This window comes from Sus scrofa, chromosome 17 (genome assembly GCF_054392235.1).
Source record: "Sus scrofa isolate SSC_HxYL_T2T_F1_AM1 chromosome 17, Sscrofa_HxYL_maternal_Yorkshire_Landrace_v2.0, whole genome shotgun sequence".
Lineage (NCBI taxonomy): Eukaryota > Metazoa > Chordata > Mammalia > Artiodactyla > Suidae > Sus > Sus scrofa.
In genome coordinates this window covers 44,183,166-44,205,155 of record NC_139399.1, presented here as the reverse complement: position 1 = coordinate 44,205,155, position 21,990 = coordinate 44,183,166, and the positions used below count along the sequence as shown (strand labels likewise).

Here is a 21,990-nt window from a genome sequence, read left to right as displayed (position 1 = left end):
AAACCATCGGGCCCTGCCCTGAGACGCCAGAGCTCTCCTGAACCAGCCTCCCTCCCAGCCAGTGCCCTGCCCCATTTTATAAGCTAAAAAGAATGAGCAGAGCCACGTGCACGCTCCCTGACACGCTTCTCCTGGCCTCAGTTTGTCCACAGATGCACAGGACCAGCCCTTCTGGTCTTCCCCGTTGCCCACAGCCTGTAGCCGAGGCCAATAGCAGACTCAGTAGAGAGCACGGCACAAATATTGACCAAAGCCATTCTCAGTGTTTGCTCTCAGCATGAACACTTCCTCTTCCCGACATTTCAAGCAGCAGGGGACATTGGGTGACAGCCAGGAGACACAAAGGAGGAAGATTCTCTCCAGACCCTCCTCCCTACAGCAATGACAAGCACTGCTCCGTGAATACCCACTACAGGCAGGCTCTTCTGCAGCCACTTTGCCCTCCAGGCCAGGGGTGGGAGCTGGGTCTGCTCACCCCTGTGCTTAAGAAATAACATGCTTAATCAGCACTTGTTCAGTGAATGAATGAATGAATGAATGTACCGTTGCAGCATTTCAGACCTTCTTAGTCACCAAATATTCTTCAGGGCATTGTGTTAGTTTCCTCCTGCTGCTCTAATGCTCTAAAGTACCCCAGACTTAGTGACTTAAAATACAAACTTATTATCTCACAGTTTTGGGGTATCAGAAGTCCAAAACGGGTCTCCCTGGGCTCAAATCAAGATATTGGCAGGACTTTGTCCCTTTCTAGAAGCTCTAGAAGAGAATCCACTTCCTGGCCTTCATTTCTGGGCTCAAGGCCCCTTCCTCCATCTTCAAAACCAGCAGGTTAGGCTCTTTATGCTTCTCTTCTTTCCTCTTTCCCTCTTAAATTACACTGGGCCCACCTGGATAATCTAGGATAGTCTCTCATTCCCAGGTTAGCTGCCTAGCAACCTTAACCTCACCTGCAAGCTTTAGCTCCCCTTTGTTATGGAGCCTAACATATTTATATGTTCAGCTTTTAGTACATGAGCCTCTTGGGAGTTCAGTTATCCTGTTTATCATGCGTACTTAGCCTGCAATTTGAGCTACTGCCACCAGGGGGCAAAAGCGAACTCATGTCAGCTTCACAGTCCGAATAGGCTTCTCCACAGGCAGGACTGACAGAAAAACCATAGCAGCCTTTCCCACTCTGCGGGCTGTTATTTGTCACCAGGAGAAAGCCAACAACACGCACATATTGTTTTGTGTGGTGTAAGACATCCACCAGCGAGAAGCTCAGCTTTACAGAATGCATTCTTGGACAACCTAAAAAGGTGGCAAGTCCAGGAAGCCTGGGACAGAAAGGGGTCTGGGAGCAAGAAAAAGCCTGGCCTGGATACTGGAGCCCCGGGTCTCGGCCCTGTCCAGACCCCAAGACTCTGGCATGGCCCTTGCTTTCTCGAGGCCTCGGTGTCCCCATCTTAAGAGTGAAAAGTTGGTCGGAATGGTTCCTCCACAGAGAAATTCCAGGGCCAAGACTGGACAGAGCACCCCCACCTGCTCTGTGAGGTCACAGTGCCAACAGCTCCTTTTGACCCAGGGAAGATTCCACATGGCACCTTTCAGAGAACGCCAGGAGGTGGTGGCAGCTGCAGCCACTTCCTCCTCACCGACCCCCAGAGAGCCCCGCCACCAATTCCCCGTCCTAGAGAAGGAAACCGATGCCGCGGTCCCCAAGGAGCCCCGGGGACTCATGCGACCCACCAAGAGATGTGGCCCACGTCCCCAGGGAGATCAGGCCCAGGAGGTGAGGAGAGCAGGCCCTCCTTCTGCCCAGCCCTTGGCAGTTTACAAAATGCTCCCTTTCTTGGGAGCCAGCGGGCATTGCCAGCTGCAGCTACAGATGCAGTGCCTGAGGTCAGGGAGATTTGCTAATGGCTTTCCTAAAGTCTCCCTCCCAGCCAGGAAGTGGGGGAGAGGTCAGCCTTTCAGCACGTTTCACTGAGCGCCTGCTGTATGCCAGGCCCTGGGCAGAGCCTTGCGAGCATGGTGTTGCAACAGATGCAAGTGCTCTCCGCCCCCATGGAGCTGACGTGAGGGAGACAGGCGGTAGGTGAGGAAACACGCATCTCTGCAGGTGATGGAAGTTCCAACTCAAAAAGATGCCTCCTTCCGGGCTCCCCAAACAGGTGTCTATCCCAAGAGGGATCTATACGAAACAATCCACTGAAAGGAGCTCCTGTTGTGGCACAGTGGAAACTAATCTAACTGGTATCCGTGAGGACTAGGGTTCGATCCCTGGCCTAGCTCAGTAGGTTAAGGATCCAGCGTTGCCATGAGCAGTGGTGTAGGTCGAAGACGCTGCTCGGATCTGGTGTTGCTGTGTCTGTGGCTGTGGTGTAAGCCGGCAGCTTTAGCTCCATTTCAACCCTTAGCCTGGGAACCTCCCTATGGTGTGGCTGCGGCCCTAAAAAGACAAAAAAAAAAAAAAAAGTAAAGAAAAGAAATAAGGAAAAATGTACAATGGGGAATACAGCTAATATTTTATAATAACCATAAATGGAGTATAAGTTTTAAAAATTGTAAATCACTGTATTATACACCTATAACTTTTAAAATATTGTACAACTATACTACAATAACAAAACTTTTTAAAAGAAATTAAGAAAATTGAAGTTCCCCAGTGGCTCAGAAAGTTAAGGTTCTAGTGTTTCCCTGCTGTGGTTCAGGTCACTGCTGTGTTTCTGCGTTTGAGCCCTGGTCCCAGAACTTCTGCATGCTGTGCATGCAGCCAAAAAATAAAAAAGAAGTAAAAATTTATCTCACATACCAAAAGGTCCGTAGCTATGGGTAGCTCCAGAGAACATCAATTCTGCAGTTCTGCAGTGCCAGCCAAGGCCCAGGTTCCTGCTGTCCCTTCTCTCCCCCTTTTGGCCTCGTCTCACAATCCCAAGACAGCCACCACTGTCTGTGGGTCACACAGAAGCACGGCTGTGTAAGATGGAAGGAGAGTGGCTATTGCAACCTGTGGTCTGAGTTTAGCAATGAGAAAACTTTTCCCCCTAGTCCCAGACCCCCGTACCCATCCCCACACATCGTGCAGGCAGAATTCCCCATCCTTGAGCCAACAGCACAGGGACTGAGTGTCCTGCCACAGGCTGAGACTGACTGTCTGGATCACATGGGGGAGGAGTTCCTACTGCGATGCAATGGGATTGGCAGTGTCTTGGGAGTGCTGGGATGTAGGTTCGATCCCCAGCCCGGCACAGTGGGTTAAGGACCTGGCATTGCTGCAGCTGTGACTTTGGTAGTAACTGCAGCTCGGATCTGATCCCTGGCCAGGGAACTCCATATGCCACGGAATGGCCAAAAAAGAAGAAGAAGAAAAAAAAAGATCACATGGGGGAGAAGTGGACAAGGGACCGAGACCAGCCTCCTGCCAGTAAGAGGACAGAGTGGCTTTTGGATGACAACCGCCTGTGATGGCCACGGCAAACTCAGTCCTTTCCTCTAAAGAGACCTGCAGGGGGGAAAGCCAGACCCAGGTCTGTCCCTGATTCACAGGCTTGTGGTCTTAAGCCAGCTTCTCTGCAATTCACTTTCTCCATCTGGAATGTGGGGACACCATGCTCCTTAAAAATCGTTAAATGCATTCGTGAAATGTCATTGCCAGGATCATTCAGCGAGGCCGGAACATCTGCAGGATGGCAGAGGAGCCTTTGTCAAACACAAGTGAGAAGGGAGGGGAGGGGGGTGCCCTGGGGTCTTTGTGGGAAGCCAGGGGCTGAGGCTCAGAGATGTCAAGTGAGCAACCCAGGGTCCCCCAGCAGGGGGCAGGGCAGGGCAGGGGGGCAGCGATGCCTCCACCAAGCCCTGGGTAAATCCCCAGTGACTACAGGCACCATGTCCCGGAGACCAGCAGTGACCTGACAGCCCTGTTCTCTCCGCAGGTGACGCCGTCCTGTTGCCTATCCGCATCAGTGTCCCAGCCCCAGGCCTGACCCAGTGCATGCTGGGATGCATGTGTACGTATACACTGAAGGGCCACCTTGGCCATCAACATGGGCCAGGCTGCAGGTTGAACTCTGGAGGTCTTCCCCTCAGGTGTCATTCCACCGAGCATCTCTTTGGTGGTTGGAGAGAGGGAGTGGGAGGAAGACTTGCTGTTTGGAGGGAGAGCTAACTGCCAGCCCTCGTCTCCTCTGCCAGCAGCCTGGCCCCCGAGCCAAGACACTGTTGGTGAAGCCATGGAAGTGGTTGGATGCAACTCATCCTCACCTCAAGGCCATGGGTCTGACCCCACCCTAGAGATAGGTCTTCTGTGTCCATCCACCTCCACTTACTCACCCACTCAGTCATTTATCCAGCCGTCTGTCCACATAGCCACGTGTCGTAATATCCACACATCCATTAGTCCATCCATCCATCCATTCACTGAGTCACCCATCAATTCACCCATCAATCAATTCAGCCACACCTTTATTTACCTTTATTAATACTCACATCCATCCAGTCATCGGCCCATCCATTCCCTTCTGATTTTCCTATCTTCTTATCCATCTTCCATTCATCTGTCTTCCAGACCGTTCTCTTCCCCATTCTTCCATTTATAAACACATCTTTCCACCTACTCACCCATCCTGAACCCCTACTTTTTGCCTAGCCTTTAGGGGCAATGCAAGGCACCCAGGGATGAAACTGACAAGGACTCTTCTAGTGAGAAGCCCTTGGTGTCTGGGAATGGACATTAGGAAGGACAGCTCAGACTTTTCCTGCTCCTGAAGTCATTCTTAAGTATTTATTAACTTCCGGTTGCAAGCAGGGCTTACTATAGTCCCAGTACACACTCCAAACTGGTGCTCACCCCACCCAGCAAGGGACCATCCTGGGCTCGACTAGCACATTGAGGGGGTCTCCCAGCAATAGGGCCTCACCCTCTGTGAGTTGTTGTAAAATAAAGATGAGGGTGCAGCTCCTGAGAGTTCTCCTGTTTCTCCCACAGCCTGGATCGCCTGCCTAGTCTGCTTCCTAAGGACTCAGGCCCACCAAGTTCTGTTCAACAACTGCAGGTAAGCAGGAAGAGGTAAGGGGAGAGTTACAGGGACTGGGACCATGCAGCTGGTGACCATGGAAACCCCATCAATGGTTTGGAACCCCCTTATCACTAGAACAGATAAGCTATCTGAAACCTGGTTTTTATTGGATCCCCTCACCCCAGAACCCACTGTGGCTCCCCATGGTTTCAAGCTCCTCGGCCTGTAGCCCTCTGAAACCTTGCCCCTCCCTTCCTTTCCAAGCCCCCCTTATTCTGCTTTCTGCAGTGGACCCATTGGACCAGCAAGCCTAGGATGCTCACTCCCTGGACCCCCAATCCTATTCCTACTTCCATACCTTTGTACACGCTCTTCTTTCTGCCTGGAAGGCCTGACCCACTCTTTCTATTTCCTGCCCATGCAAATGCCTCTAAATTCCTGCAGAGATTTCCACCTTATTCATTCATTGAAAGTTTACATTCTAGGAGTTCCCATTGTGGCTCAGTGAGTTAAGAATCCAACTAGTATCCATGAGGATGTGGGTTAGATCCCTGGCCTCACTCAGTAGGTTAAGGATCCCACCTTGCTGTGGTCCCTGGCGGTGGTGTAGGCCGGCAGCTACAGCTCTGATTCAACCCCTAACCTGGGAATTTCCATATGCCACAGGTGAAACCCTAAAAAAAAATTATTTTAATAAATAAATAACATTTTCTAAAAAATAAGGTTACGCTCTAAATGTTTCCTAATGCCTACACTGGGCCCAGCCTTGGCCTCTCCCACTCATGAGCACCCAGTTCGTTGGGGAAGGTAGACACTACAAAGAGGCTGGGAGTGTTGACTCTGGAGGTTGTAGGCAGAGAGGACATTTGAACTGAACCCTGAAGGATGCGTTTACCGGGAGAGAAGAAGGGAGGGGAAAAACAGTATGTCGATGGCGAAAGGAAGGACATGGGTGACCACTGTGAGTTGATCTCTGATGGCCCCAAATACTGGGGTAAGAGCTTTCTTTCCTCTGAGATGCTGTGAGCCATGGAGCCCGGCCAGCATCTTGGAGAGAGTATCACGGCCCAATGGGAACCTGCCTCTCAGGGTGGGAAAGGAGCAAGGGCCAGGCTGAGACTGATGAGCCTACGCAAGGCCCTGCTTCTCCTTAACCACTGCTTCTCTGTCTTCCAGATGCAGGCTGCTCTTCCACAAGCTCATGGAAAAGACTGGTGTTCTGGTCCTCTGTGCTTTTGGTGCGTGTCCAGGACTCTGTCCCATCCCTGGTGGAGGTGCTCTGGCCTCTTGGCCATCCTGGGGAGGAAGAGTGAGGGTTCTGGCACTGACTGTGTGACACTGGCTGAGACACTGCCTCTCTGTAAGCGGCAGTGTCCTCATCTGTCTATAATAAGTGTGGCTGTGAGGATTAAATGAAGTGACGGCCAAGAAAAATTTCTGAAAGCTAAAAAAATCTTTGAAAACTGTGAAATTCTCCGAGAACCATATTATGTTAATTATTTCCCTCTCTCTCCCTGTTTCTGTGGCTTCCTTCCAGCCACCACCTCCACCTCCTCCCACATCACAATTTTGCTTTTTCTTTGTTTCTTTTGTCTTTTTGCCTTTTCTAGGGCCGCACCCACGGCATGTGGACATTCCCAGGCTAGGGGTCCAATCGGAGCTACAGCTGCCAGCCTCAGCCACAGTCACAGCCACACCAGATCCCAACCACATCTGCGACCTACACCACAGCTCACGGCAATGCCAGATCCTGAACCCACTGAGTGAGGCTGGGGATCAAACCTGCAACCTCATGGTTACTAGTTGGATTCATTAACCACTGCGCCACAATGGGAACTCCGACAATTTTGCTTTTTCAAACAAAGGAATCTCCTCCCTCCACTTAAGTACAACATGGCATGTGTGGGGGAGAAGGGGTGTGTGGCAGGGGGACAATTTCCTAGGAAATTAGAAATTCCTAGGCAACATAACCCAAAAGATACAATTTTTTAAAATAACAGCTTTATTAAATGTAATTCATATACCATAGATTTATTTATTTATTTACTTCATTTTTTAAAGTATAATTCAGCAATTTTTAGTATGTTCACAAAGTAGCATATCCATCACCACTACCAGGTTCCAGGATTTTCACAGCCCCAGAAAGGAAGTCCCCCATCACTGGCAGTCATTCCCATGCCCCCTCCTCCAGACCTAGGCAACTACTCATCTATTTTCTGGCTCTGTGGATTTGCCTCTTCCGGACATTTCATATAAATAGGATCATACAATAGTTTGTCTTTATGGCTTCTTTCACTGACAGTGTTTTCAAGGTCCATGCAGGAGTTCCCGTCGGTGGTACAGCATAAACGAATCCAACTAGGAACCATGAGGTTGCAGGTTCAATCCCTGGACTCAATCGGTGGATTAAGGATCTGGCATTGCCGTGAGCTGTGGTGTAGGTTGCAGACTTGGCTTGGGTCCTGCATTGCTGTGGCTGTGGTCTAGGCTGGCAGTTGCAGCTCTGATTCGACCCTTAGCTTGGGAACCTCCATATACTGTGGGTATGCCCCCCGCCCAAAAAAAGTTCATCCATGTTGCAGCACATATAATAAGCGTTTTATTCCTTTTCATAGCTGAGAATCCTTTGTGTAGATAAGCTACACTTTGTTTATCCATCCATCATTCGGTAGATATTAGGGTTATTTCTGCTTTTTGGCTATTATTAATAGTGCTACTGTGAAAGTTCTAAAATTTTTACGTAGACCCGTGTTTTCAATTCTCTTCCGTATATACCTTGGTGTAGAATTGCTGAGTCATTAAGTTAACTCTTTGTTTAACTGAGGAATTGCCAGACTTTTTTTTACCAAAGGCTGCACCATTTTACATTTCCAACCGTATATGCGGGTTCCAAGTACTAGTGTCTATCTTTTATTTTAGCCATCCTGGGGGTGTGAGGTGGTATCTCACTGTGGTTTTTATTACATTTCTCTAATGATGTTGAGCACATTTTCCAGTGCTTATTGGCCATTAGTATACCTCCTTTGGAGAAAGGTCTATTCAGATCTTTGTACTTTTTTTAATTGGGGGTTTTTTAATTGAGTTAAAAGAATCCCTTATATAGTCCCTTCTCAGATATATGATCTGCAAAAATTTTTTCATGATCTGAGGATTGTGTTTTTTTGTTGTTGCTTTTTTTTCTTTTTTTCTTTTCTTTTTTTTTTTTTTTTTTTTTTTTTTTGTCTTTTCTGGGGCCACACCCACAGTATATGGAGATTCCCAGGCTAGGGATCTAATCGGAGCTGTAGCTGCCAGCCTACGCCAGAGCCACAGCAATGCAAGATTTGAGCCGCATCTGTGACCTACACCACAGCTCACAGCAACGCCGGATCCCTAACCCACTGAGCAAGGCGAGGGATCGAACCTGCAACCTCACGGTCCCTAGTCAGATTTGTTTCCACTGCGCCACGACAGGAACTCTCTCTGACGATTGTCTTTCTTGATGGTGTTCTTTGCAGCACAAAATTGTAATTTTTTTTTCTTTTCACTTTTTTTAGGCCCACACCCATGGCATAAGGAAGTTCCCAGGCTATGGCTCAAATCAGAGCTATAGCTGCCAGCCACAGCCACAGTGAAGCAACACAGGATCCGAGCTGTGTCACAAAGAATACAATCAGTCCTCCTTACCTGCAAGTTTTGCCTCTGGGGATTCACCCAACTACAGAAAGAAATTTTGATCAGCAGTTGGTCGATTCTGTGGATGTGAAACTCCCAAATATGGAGGGCTGACTGTATATTTCTCAAAAAAAAAATCCACATATAAGGGGGCCCCCAAAGTTCAAACCCTTGTTGTCAAGGGTCAACTGTACAAGTGATTGCAGGATACAACTGGACTTGTATCCTGCAACCTTGCTGAACTCATTCATTACTTCTGACACTGGACAAGACACCCAGTCTTGGATAATTCAGGATTTCTATATGCAAGATCATGTCATCTGCCTTTTCTTTTCCTTGATTAATTTGAACTCACTAGAATCTCCAGGATAATTTCAAATAGAAACAGCAAGAACAGACATCCTGTCTTCTTCCTGATCTTAGGAAGAAAGCATCCAGTCTTTCACCATTATGTATTATCTTAGCTGTGGGTTTTTCATAAACGGTTTTATCAGATTGAGGAAGTTCCATTCTATTTCATTGTTGTTGTTGGGTATTTTTACATCAAATAGGTTTTAAGGGCTTTTAATAATGGCTTGGATGATGAAATTTCCAGTAGCACGGAGATCATAAAAGTCAGGGGAGACCACCCACCCACTTTTCATCTCTTGCCAATTATCCCCAGTAGGATTGGGACAGGAGAGGGAGCACAGACATAGACTGTTTGGTTAATGTGATGCACTTTGCACATACGATGTCCTTGGATCATGAAGTGGATGTTATAATTATTCCCACTTTATGAGGAGGAAACTGAGGAAGAGAGAGAGTAAGTATCTTCTCCCAACTCTGCACAGTGCTAGTAAGTGGCAAGGCTGGGATTTGACTCCAAATACCTTAACTCCAGAGCCTAAGCTCTGAACCTTTCGTTTTAAATGGCTCGTTCTCATTCTCCTGGCCCTACAGGCTTCTGGGTGTTTTCTATGCACTTACCATCCAAACTGGAAGTCTGGCAGGTGAGTATGTGCTCTCTTCAGGCCCCTATCCAGTCAATGTCACCTTCAATGACTGGTCCTTTCATTCTTGACACATCTGGGCCCTACTCAGTTCCTGACTCATTCCAGCTCCAAATCGCTGCCTCTGCCATGCCAACCCACCTGGAACCCGTCTCTCCCACCAAAATAGGTCTTGCAAGGACAGATGCACAGTGCCTCCCCCAGGATGCCTCTCCTGTCACTCACTCCCAGAGGTGACCCATCTTTCCTTTATCAAGGCCTCCACCTAAAGTGGGATGGTGAGGCCGGGGGACACATTGCTCCCTCTGCTCAAGGAAGTTTCTTCCTCTGCTCAGATGAGATGAAACCATTTGCTTTGTGGCTCCTGGAGGAGAAGGAGGAGGAAATCAGTAGTTCGAACTCCCTGAGCAAAACGTCTCAGAAGGTCTAGAGAGAAAGGGGATCTAATGGGCCTGTCCCTTCCTCTCCTCTTCTCCCCTTATAAATTCCATCACATGGGCCAAGTTCCAGCTAAAATATCACCTCCTCCAGAAGCATCCAAGCAGAGGTAGTCACGGTTCCCTTTTTTCCCCCACAATTTTCTGTAATCATATATGCAATGTCTTGGAATCATAATTTCCCCAGTTGTATAGGGAGTCCTTAAAGGCAGATCCAGGTCTGATTAATTCCAGCAATTAGGTCCACCTCAATGTCAGGCACAGGGTGGCCACAATCAATGTTGGATGTCTAGATGGCCAGATGGGAGCATGAATGAAGGGGGGATGGAAATGATGGATGTAGGGATGAGGGGAAATGGATAGGGGGATAGATGGGTGGATGGATGGGAGGGCAGATGGGTATGGGTGGGTAAACTGATGGAGGGATGGATAGATGAATGGATAGTTGAGGGAGATGGTGGAAAGATGGAAGGGTAGCTGGATGCATGTATGCATGGACTGATGAGAGGGTCAAAGGGTAATGTAAGGTGGATATCAGGGTAGATGGATGAGGAAAACTGGATAAATGAAGGAGCAGATAGATAAGAAAGGGTGGGTAGATGGAGGGTGGATGTGGATAGATGAATAAAAATGTGGGTAAACTGGATTTTGAATGGATGGTAGGTGGATGGAAGAATAAATAGCAAAGCAGATGAAAGAATGAATTATGGCTGTGGGAGGATGGATGGATAAAGCGCTATTGTGCCCAGATCAGGCCATCTGAAGGAGACCCCTTGTTTTCCTCACTACCCCACCAGGATGATAGCATACATAGTCCACTGCAGAGCTTGAGGTAAGAAGATTCTGCTAAATAGTCCTATTATCACCTAAAACCCATAACTATTGCAAGGACCTGGGATGTATCAGCTAAGAATGTGGGCTCTACAGTCAGACCAACCTGAGTTTAAATCCCAGCTCCCATATTTCCTACCTAGTTATACAAGTCACTTCACCTCTCTGGGTTTTTGACTCCTTATTTATGAGATGAATAAATACACCCACCTTGTTCTAGCTAATTATGGGTATTAAAGAAGATGTAAGATGTCTTGAATAGTTCCTGGCCCATGGTTAGGGATCAGGAAATGGTAGTTGAGAATTTTAAATTTTAACCAACAAGTTACAAATTTTAACCAACAAGTTACAAATTTTCTGCATTTAAGGATGCTCCTGATGGCAGCATCCTTAAATGCAGAAAAACTATGCAAAAATTTGGAAGGAATGAGCTGGGTTTAAGGATATTCCAAGCAAGAGGAAGAGAATGAATAATGTTTTCATGTTTTAGAGATAAGAACCTACTGGGTAGGTCCAGGGATGGGTCCAGGAGACTGGAAAAATGTGAAGCTAGATCTTTGTGGACTAACGGGCTAAGGTAGAAGCTGAGGGTGATATTAGCAGCATCACAAATCAGTCAGTTCCTGTTCTCACTCCTTCCTCATAAGGATGTACCAAGAGAAGGTACGACATCATACTGGAGAAATCCAGGACCTCCGAGGTAACATAAACCAGCTCATTGCCAAGCTCCAGGAGATGGAAGCCATGTCTGATGAGGTAAGGTGCTAGCCATTCTGACCCCCAAAACTTATCTCTTTGTTTGATGCCCTGACCCTCATATCTCAAGTTTTGATGGTCCACATCCCCCAGTGATTTCCTGGAAAAGAGTTGAATAAGAGGTTTTTGTTTTGTTTTATTTGGTGGTTTGTTTGTTTGTTGCTTTTTAGGGCCACACCCACAGCATATGGAGGTTCCCAGGCTAGAGGTGAATCGGAGCTACTGCTGTCAGCCTACACCACAGCCACAGCAATGCTAGATCTGAGCCACATCTGTGACCTACACCACAGCTCGCAGCAACACCAGATCCTTAACCCAGTGAGCTTGGACAGGGACCAAACCCACAACCTCATGGTTACTAGTTGGATTCATTTCCACTGTGCCACAACAGGAACTCCTATATATTAATTTTTTTTAACTTGCATGTTTGAAAGTGTCTTTATTCTATCCTCATGCTTGATTGATAGTTTGGCTGGGTATGGAATTCTAGATAGGAAATAGTTTCCCCTGAGAATTTTGAAAGAAGTCCATTATTCTCTAGTTTATACTGTTGCTGTAGAGAAGTCTAATGTCACTTTTATTATTGATCCTTTGAATGTGGTGTTTTTATCCCTGGGAATTTATAAAAAAATTTTTGTCCCCATTTTATTGTATTTAACTTACTTGGGGGACTGCTGAGCTTATTGAATCCATGGGTAGAATGTTTGTCAATAGTTTGGGGAAATTCTTAGCTATTATTCCTTAAAATATTGTTTTTACCCCATTATCTAAATCCTCTCCTGGGACTCCAATTACATCTATGCTGGACCTTTATTGTGCCTTCTACATAATTCCTACTGCTATTACTTGATTTGCTTGTTTTTTCATTCTTTTTCTCTACACATTTAAGTTTCGATATTTTCCCTTCATATTTCTTCAGGTTCACTAATAATCTCATATTGCATTCTGTCCAATGTACTGTTAAGACTTTACATTTAAGTTCTTAATTTCATATATTGTATTGTTTAGTTCTAGAAGATACATCTGATTCTTTTTCATGGATTTTAATTCTATGGTGAAATCCTCCAACATTGTGTCTATGTTGTCCCTCTTTTTCTTTATTTAAAACATTGGTCACCATTATTTTTAAATCTCTGTCTGCTAAATATGATATTTGTATCATCTATGGTCTCCTCTTCTTGTCTGTTTTTCTCTGGAGTATCAATCTTATGGTCTTTCCTTTTCATGTCTGGTAATTTTTTAGTGTTTTCTGGGCATTGTCTACAAGAGAACTAGATGCTCCAGATAATTACAATTTCAACCAGGGAGAGTGCTTTCTTTTCTTTGTAAGGAAGATGAAGTATACTGATCACTTCTAGGTAAATATGCATTGAACTGGTTCAGAACAGAATTGCAGTTTTTATAGAATTGAGTCAGAGGTTTTCAGCTGAACCCTCTAGCCTCCTGCCTATGCAATTTCAAAAAATTGGGAAATGTCAGGAGTTTCCGTTGTGGTGCAGTAGAAATGAATCCAGCTAGTACCCATGAAGATGCAGTTTCAATCCCTGGCCTTGCTCAGTGGGTTGGGATCTGGCGTTGCCATGGGCTGTGGTGTAGGTCACAGACACGGCTCAGATCCCACGTTGCTGTGGCTGTGGTGTAGGCTGGCAGCTGTAGCTCTGATTCAACCCTAGCCTGGGAACTTCCATATGCCACAGGTGTGGCCCTAAAAATAAAAAAGAAAACAATTGGAAAATTTCTTAATGGAAAAGACGGACCATATACTTGAGGCCTTGAGTTTCTTTTTTTTTTTTTTAGGGCCGCACCTAAAAAAAACGGCATATGGAGGTTCCTAGGCTAGGGATCCAATCAGAGCTACAGCTGCCGGCCTACACCACAGCAATGCAACATTCGAGCTGCATCTGTGGCCTACACCACACCTCACGGCAACACCTGATCCTTAATCCACTAAGCAAGGCCAGGGATCGAACACACATCCTCATGGATCCTAGTGGGGTTCGTTAACTGCTGAGCCTCGACAGGAACTCCCCAATTTTGAATACAAAATCTCTGACTCCATTGGCAGCCTTCTCTGCCAGGGGCAAGCTTGGATTCTCAGCCTCTAATTGTACCCATAATTGGTTTACTGCCTGCAGGTAAAGCACAGCTATAGCTACTCAGTATTGATTCAACATTTCTTCTAGGACAGCAGTTCTCAAAGTGTGCCCCCGTTCCAGCAGCATCAGCATTACCTGGAAAAATGTTAGAAATTCCAACTAGTGGGCCCCACCCAGACCTACTGAATCCTGTACTTTGAGGATGGGAACCAACTCTCTGTGTTTCAAGAAGTCCTCCAGGTGATTCTGACACTCAGTGAGAGTCAGTCACTGTTCTAAGGCTTTAATCTCTTGCTTGTTTTGTTTTGGGGTTCCCTTTCTCAAAGGGACTTAGTTGACTAAGATTGTGATATCAGGACATTTTAGTCTGCCTTTCAGAACCTTTCAAAGCAGCCCTTCATCTTCCGACATTGTCTTGGGTTTCAGTGAGCATCTAATGGGGGAAACTGGCCCTGGCTGGGGCTTCTCGTCTCCAATTTTGTCCCACCAGTTCTATGTGACTGTTAAAAAAATTGCTGCTTTCTTTTTCATCAGTGGCAGCCCCTAGTCCCACCTAAACCTCGATCTTCAGCCCATTCTCAGAATCATCAAATGCCACAGGAATTGATATTTTTTAATGTTAGCACATTTCAGAATGGTAGTCCCCTCTCTAGAATTTTAGTCCCTCTGGTCATATTTCTTTCATAGCTCAATGATGCTTCTAAAATATGATTTAGTAAACTATCTGGCTTTTTCTAGTTGTTTTCAATGGGAACACTGGTTCTCTGCAACTTACTACATCTTACCTAGAAGCTCTACATCTTACCTTACATCCGAAGTGTCATAATAAAGTGCTTAGGGGCTGGCCATCCTTGGGATGCTATCAATCTGAAAACATGTGTTCTTTGGTCCTAAGAAATTTTTTTTTTTTTGGTCCTTTTGTCTTTTTGTCTTTTCTTGGGCTGCTCCTGCAGCACATGGAGGTTCCCAGGCTAGAGGTCTAATCAGAGCTATAGCCACTGGCCTACACCAGAGCCACAGCAACGTGGGATCCAAGCTGCGTCTGCAACCTACACCCCAGCTCACGGCAATGCCGGATCCTTAACCCACTGAGCAAGGCCAGGGATCAAACCTACAACCTCATGGTTCCTAGTCGGATTTGTTAACCACTGCGCCACAACAGGAACTCCTACTAACATATTCTTAATACCTAAGAATTTTCTTTTTGTTCTCTGGGTGGTTGCTGCTTTTCATATAATTCTATTCTTATTTTGTGGATGCTGTATCTTTTCTTACCTTTTGGAGCTGAGGCAGGTCCTCTCTGAGCTTCAGTTTCCACACAAACAAAACAGTGATAATCACCTCCCTGTAACATCCAGCCATTATCCTAGTTACCACTGGTGCATAACAAGCTATCCTAAACATAGTGGTATAACGCAATCATTTCATTATGTTAGAGATTCTACGAGTCAGGAATTCAGACAGGACACAACAAGGATGGTTTGTCTCTGCTTACAATGTCTGGGGCTCAGCTGGGAAGACTTGAAGGCCAAGAGTGACCCAAGAGCTGGGTCTAGAATCATCTGGGATCCTGCCTTGCTGTGGCTCTGGCATAGGCCAGCTGCTGGAGCTCCGATTCAACCCCTAGCCTGGGAACCTCCGTATGCCGCAAGTCTGGCCTTAAAAAGAAAAAGGAAAAAAGAAAGAATCATTTGGAGGAATCTTTACTCGCTTGTCTAGAGGTTGATGCTGGCTGTCAGCTGGGAACTCAGAGCTGTTGACAAGAACACCCAATGGTGGCCCTTTCCTATGACACAGGCTTCCTCACAACACCGCAACTGGCTTCCAAGAGGGAGCGTCCCCAGAGAAGCAGGCACAGCTCACCTTTTAGGACTGAGCCCAGAGTCACATGGCAGGAGTGATGCCTGTACAACATCACTGCTGCCATGTTACAGCTCCGCCCGACGGAGAGGGAACTGAACTCCCACGTCTCAGGGAGAAGAGTGTCAAAGCCACACTGCAAGACGAGTGCGGGATGGGAGAACTTTTTGCAGCCATTCCTGGCAAACATAATCTGCCGCGTAAACACTAGCTGTGAAGAGTCTAATAAAATAATAGCCAGCAATTATGGAGCACCCACTGTACTAAATGCTTTGCAGTCTTTTTCTGGCAATGGCGTGTAGTGGTTAAGAGCCTGAACTCTGGAACCAGCGTTCCTGGGTCTCTTATCAGCTGTGTGATCTTGGACAAATTACCATTTTGTGACTCAGTATTCTCTTCTTTATTTATTTATTTTGTCTTGTTGCCTTTTCTAGGGCCGCTTCTAGTGGCAAATGGAGGTTCCCAGGCTAGGGGTTGAATTGGAGCCATAACCTCCGGCCTACGCCAGAGCCACAGCCACACCAGATCCGAGCCATGTCTGTGACCTACACCACAACACATGGCAACGCTGGATCCCCAATCCACTGAGCAAGTCCAGGGATTGAACCCGCAACCTCATGGTTCCTAGTTGGATTTGTTAACCACTGCGCCACGATGGGAACTCCAGTATTCTCCTCTTCTTTAAAATAGGCGTGATGAGAGTTCTCTTAGGGCACAGTGGGTTAAGGATCTGGCGTTGTCACGCAGGGGCTTGGGTCACTGCTGTGGCATGGGTTCAGTCTCTGGCCTGAGAACTGCCACATGCCACAGGCATGGCCAATGAATTCATTAATTAAAATAAAATAAAATGGGAATGATAAGGAGTTTCCTGATGGCTCAGTTGGTTAAGGATCTGGCATTATCACTGCTGCGGCTGAGGTTCAGTCCCTGATCTGGGAACCCATGGGCATGGCCAAAAATAAAAATAAAAGTGGATGGTAATAGTACATACCTTCTAGGGTTGCTGGAGGGAGTAAGTGTGAACAGATGTGGAGCCAAAGACAGTCCTGGCAGGTAGCAGTGGCTTTGAGTCTTAGTTCTGATCCTCACAACAGTGGGAGGTGGAGTGACTATCATCCCGTCTTAGAGACAGAAAATCAAGACCTAGGGGCAATAACTAGTCCACGGGCCCATGGCAGGAAAGGTCTGTCTGACTGCAGGCCCCCTGCCCTTAACTTCACTGAGACTCCTGGTCCTGCGTGTGTGATCCCCCCATCACAGTGGGTGTGAAAACACCAAGTAACGCCCCCGGGTGCAGCGGGAGTGGCTCTGGGCCTCCTCACAGCGTAGACACCAGGAGCTCCGCCTGTGGACCAGCCACGGCTTCCACAGGCAGGGCAAGCAGGAAGGGACAAGAGGGTGCCCCGCTGCCACATGTCACCTGGTGTGAACAAGCACGTGCACTGCCATCTCTAAGCACACCCCAGTGCACAGCTGTGTTTTCTGCCTTCTCAGCAAAAGATGGCCCAGAAAATAATGAAGATGATCCAAGGAGATTATATTGAAAAGCCGGACTTTGCCCTGAAGTCGATAGGTGAGTGACTCCCCCTACCCGCTCCCCACCCATGGACCCACCTCAGGTTTCCTCAGAAACTCTTCAGAGGGTGGATTTCAGGTCTGGGGCGCCTCTGCTGCTGGGAAGTTCATCCTCAGAGCTAACTGCTGCAGCCCAGCTGGTTTTCTTGCTACAGTTTGCTGTTTTCTCTCATGGTGGCTGAGGTGGGGAGGGGAGGCCCTCCCTCACCCCTCTACCCCCTCCACAGTCCTCCAGACCTACTGAGGGTTGGTGGCCGGGGGCGGGGGGTGGAGGGGGGACTGACCACATAAGAAAATCAACATGGGCCCAATTACAACTGGGAATCGGTACCTTGGGAAAATAAAGCCATGGCTGCGATAGAGGGGATATGGGCAGAGGGGTAGTGGGAGGACGTTGAGTGGAGACTGGGTGAGCAGGGAAAAGCATTCCAGACCAAGGGAAGGGCTGTGAAAGGTACCCCCGGGAGGGGACGCGGGGGAGGTGATAAGGGAGGCGGGCTGCTCCCCACCAGCTGAGCCAGGCACCCCCAAGCCCGAGGACATGTGGGGTCAGAGGGCTTCAGTCCAGCCTCTCAGGGCCGTTTCTTCCTCTGTGCAGTGGGTATAATCATGGCCCTGGCTGTCGCCACAAGCTGTGGCATAAGCCACAGGTGCGGCTCCGATCAGGCGTGGCTGCGGCGAAGGCCGGCAGCTGCAGCTCCAATTCGACCCCTAGCCTGGGAACCTCCACAGGCAGGTGTGGCCCTAAAAAGAAAAAATATAATGGCCATTGTAATCATAGCTAGGGTATCGTGCAAGGCTGGCGTAAGTGAGCAAGCGCTTACTTTGCACCAGGCGCTGCTGGAAAACGAGTGTGCTGCATTCACTGCTTTCACCATCATGACAACCCAAGAAGGGGCGCTCTTACCACTTTACCGTTACTCTTTTCTTTTATCTTTATTGATTTATTGATTGATTGATTGATTTTTTTGCTTTTTTCGGGCCATACCTGCAGCCATATGGAAGTTCCCAGGCTAGGGGTTAAACTGGAGCTGCAGCAGCCGGCCTACACCACAGCCACAGCAACTCGGAATCCGAGCCACGTGTGTGACCTACACCACAGTTCACGGCAACACCAGATCCCTGACCCACTGAGTAAGGCTAGGGATCAAATCCCCATCCTCATGGACACTGTGTCAGGTTCTTAACCCACTGAGCCATGACAGAAACTCCACTTTACCGTTACTCTTATTACTCCCATTTCTCAGAGGAGAACACTGAGGTCCAGGGAGGACCAGTGACTCTTCCAAAGTGCTGCCCTGGCACAGACACTCCCCTCTCGCAGGCAGAAGCCAGGGCTGCTCAGCTGAGACACCCCCGCCCCCATCATCTCCCATCCAGGGGCCACCATCGACTTTGAGCAAACGTCAGCCACTTACAACCACGACAAGGCTCGCTCCTACTGGAACTGGATCCGCCTGTGGAACTATGCCCAGCCCCCGGACGTGATCCTCGAGGCAGGAGGAATGGCAGGACAAGGGGAGAGGGGCAGGGGTGTGGTCAGGGGTCTGGGGGCAGCAGCCGAAAGCAGAGGTTGGGGTGAGAGTGAGGAACAGGGGGCTGGGGCAGGGATAGGGTAGGAAGAGGACAGCAGGGAGCAAAGGCAGAGAAAGGGGACAGTTGATGGGTGGGGGCTGGAGAGAAGTCAGGGTGAGGGCAAGAGGCGAGGGACAGGGGAGAAGGGGACAGGCCCAGGGCAGCGACAGCCCACTTTGGCGCTGGAAGGGGGCCCCCACCCAGCCCTCAAGTCTTGAGGCTCAGGAAAGCTTCAGGATCCCAAGAGGGCCCCTGCCCTCAGGGGGCTGGGCTGAGGGGAAGGCTCCTCCTTGCCGCCTGCAATCAGGGAAGCTTCCTGGAGTTGGTGGTGCTGGAGCCAAGCTTTGTAGATGGGAAGGATCTGGCCCAGCCAGGAGGGCTGAGGAGGTCTAGGGGAGCCAGGGTGGGATGGGGAACGCGTGCTCACCCACCCACCCACCCAGCATAGCCTCATGGCACCGGCCCCTTCCAGCCCAACGTGACGCCTGGTAATTGCTGGGCCTTCGCCGGTGACCGAGGCCAGGTGACCATCCGACTGGCCCAGAAGGTCTACCTGTCCAACCTGACACTGCAGCACATCCCCAAAACCATCTCACTGTCGGGCAGCCTGGACACGGCCCCCAAGGACTTCGTCATCTACGTGAGCACGCCCCGCCCAGGGGCGAGGCTTAACTGGGGCGGATTCCAGGCACTGGGATAAACTGAACAACTCACGCAGCCTGGAGGGCCTGGCTGAGGCTCTGCTGAGACTGGGAAGGGCCAGGGTCGGGGTCAGATCGCAGCTTCAAGGATAGGGGGCAGAGAGGACTCTATTTCACCCCAGGCTTTGCAGAGCCAGTTTAGTCTTGAGACCACTGAGCCCCCATTTTACTGATAAGGAAACTCAGGTCCAAAGAAAGGGCGGGGAAGCACCAAATCCTACAAGTCAAGAGCAGTTAGAAGTGGACCCTTAACCTTCTGACTCCCAGGCCAGTGCCCTTCCTATCCTTTACTCTGTGTTGCAAGGGAACGGTGCCAAAGCGGTAAGGAGCTCCCCATCCTGGGAGGTGTGCAAATCTCCAGGGGTGAGGAGTGACACCTTCTGGAGGTCCTGCCTGTACCTGATGCTTTCTTCTTGGTTCCGATTCTCCAGGGAATGGAAGGCTCCCCCAGGGAGGAGGTATTCCTGGGGGCGTTTCAGTTTCAGCCAGAAAACATCATTCAGATGTTCCAGCTCCAGGTACCTGAGAAAAGTTGCCCACGTTGAGCACCTACCGAATGCACACTGTGTGCAAGGCTTTACCCAGGGGACCCCGCTTCACCCCTCAGCAGCCCCAGGGGGTGCCCAGTTGTCACCAATCCACTTGACAGATGAGGAAACTGAGGCCCAGAGCAATGGAGTCACTGCCCAGGGCTGAGAGTTGGACCCGGAGGAGACCCATCGGGCCTCCATTTCCCTGACCCCCAGGAGCCCTCCTGCTGTGGTTCCTCCAGGTGCTAAGCAGGCGGGGCCCATCCGGCCAGGGTCACTGGCTTCAAATTTAGTGTCTCCATCCTGGGAGGCCATGTGACCACATCACCAGCACCTGGTCCAACCACAGTGGGGAAACTGAGGCCTAGAGGGGTGGGAGCTGGGGACAGAAGCAGGACCAGAGGGTGAAGGCTGGAATGGCCCTGAGATTGGTGGGATGTCTAGGCATGGGATTCAAGCTGACACGGGTCCAGATCCTGACCCAACCACAAATTCGGCATAATCTTGGGCCATTCTCTTCCTCTCCGGGCCTCAGTCTCTCCTGATGTGATGTCATGGGAGGTGGAGACCCCCAGTGAGACCTCACGGGCCAAAGACCCCTTTTGCACTGGGCTCCATCCCCTCTCAGGGGGCCGCGGGGGGGAGATCAAAAAGGAGAGGGGGCCGCACTACTGGCATCTACCATGCGCCAGGTGCTGGTAAGTCCTCTAGCCCCAAGATCTCATTTCTTGCTCACGACAACCCTGGGAAGCAGATACTACTCCTCCCATCTTAGCAGGAACTGGAGCCCAGAGAGGGCAGGGGTTTACCCAGGGTCCTGGAGCACGTATGCGCTGGACCTCGAGTCTTGAACACACTCCCAGTCACAGTCCACGTGTCCTTCCAGCTTCAGCCCCTTCCATTCCAGCCCAAGGGTCAACTTGCTGTGTGGCTTTGGGATAGTCCATTCCCCTCTCTGAGCCTCAGTTTCCCCACCTGAGGAAATGGGGTTCCCTTCCACTCCCAAATGCTCCTCTGGACAGGCTGGGTGGGGGCCAATGGGAGAGGGGCCCTGTGTCTCTGCCTCTTCCAGAACCAGCCTCCCAGGACTTTTGGGGCAGTCAAGGTGAAGATATCAAGCAACTGGGGGAACCCACGCTTCACCTGCCTGTACCGAGTGCGCGTGCACGGCTCCGTGACCCCACCCAGAGAGCAGCCTCACCAGACCCCCGCCCACCCCAAGAGAGATTAAAGTGTATTCTTTGCACCCGAGCACAAGTTCAAGTGTCTTTTGGCCCCAAAGTGAGGGAAGGCTAGGGTTTGACATCTGGAGCTCAGTTAGCAGTGATCGATCCTGGGCTGGCACCCAGGCACCCTCACAGCAGCCCCATGAGACCCCATTTCACAGATGGGGGACAGGAAAGTCTCCAAGTAAAACAGTGACTTGCCAGAAGTCACAGCCAGCTATCAGCAGTACCAGGATTCAGCCCCAGGCCATCTGACACCCGTACATGAGTCATTTTCCTGGTTCAGGTCAAGCTCTGCCCTGACCCCCGTGACCTTGGGCAAGACCCAGCCCTCTCAGTCTCCCCATCTGTACAGTGGGGACAGGATTACGGCAGTTGTAGCAGATGAGGTGGGAGATGAGAAATCCCACCCCGACCATCACAGAGTGTTTCAACATCACACACGATTTACTCTGTACCGTTAGACAGGACACGTACACCCTCTGGACCTCTTGTTTTTCCAGATGTAAACATTTCTTTCCACTGTGTGCATCAAAAGACAATATCAACAAAGTAAAGAGGCAACCCACAGAATGGGAGAAAATATTTGCAAATATTTTGTATCTGATTTGATAAGAGATTAATATTCAGAATATTTAACGAACTCCTAAAACTCAACAACAAAAAACAAACCCAATTCAAAAATGGGCAAAGGAAATGCCCTATGATACCACTTATATGTGGAATCTAAAATATGGCACAAATGAACCTTTCTACAAAA

The 21,990-nt window shown here is 49.0% G+C and overlaps 1 protein-coding gene across 1 annotated transcript; it reads left to right on the top strand.

Annotated features, from left to right (window-relative positions):
- Positions 1–1,685: 1,685 nt before the first annotated feature.
- SUN5 (Sad1 and UNC84 domain containing 5) lies at positions 1,686–21,235 on the top strand. The gene is given in 13 exon segments (NM_001177910.1): positions 1,686–1,771; positions 3,638–3,696; positions 3,915–3,989; positions 4,967–5,033; positions 6,174–6,235; positions 9,594–9,643; positions 10,878–10,912; positions 11,559–11,667; positions 17,118–17,196; positions 18,579–18,694; positions 19,246–19,413; positions 19,906–19,992; positions 21,077–21,235. Coding segments are annotated over 13 exon segments (1,152 nt in total).
- The last annotated feature ends 755 nt before the right edge of the window (positions 21,236–21,990 follow it).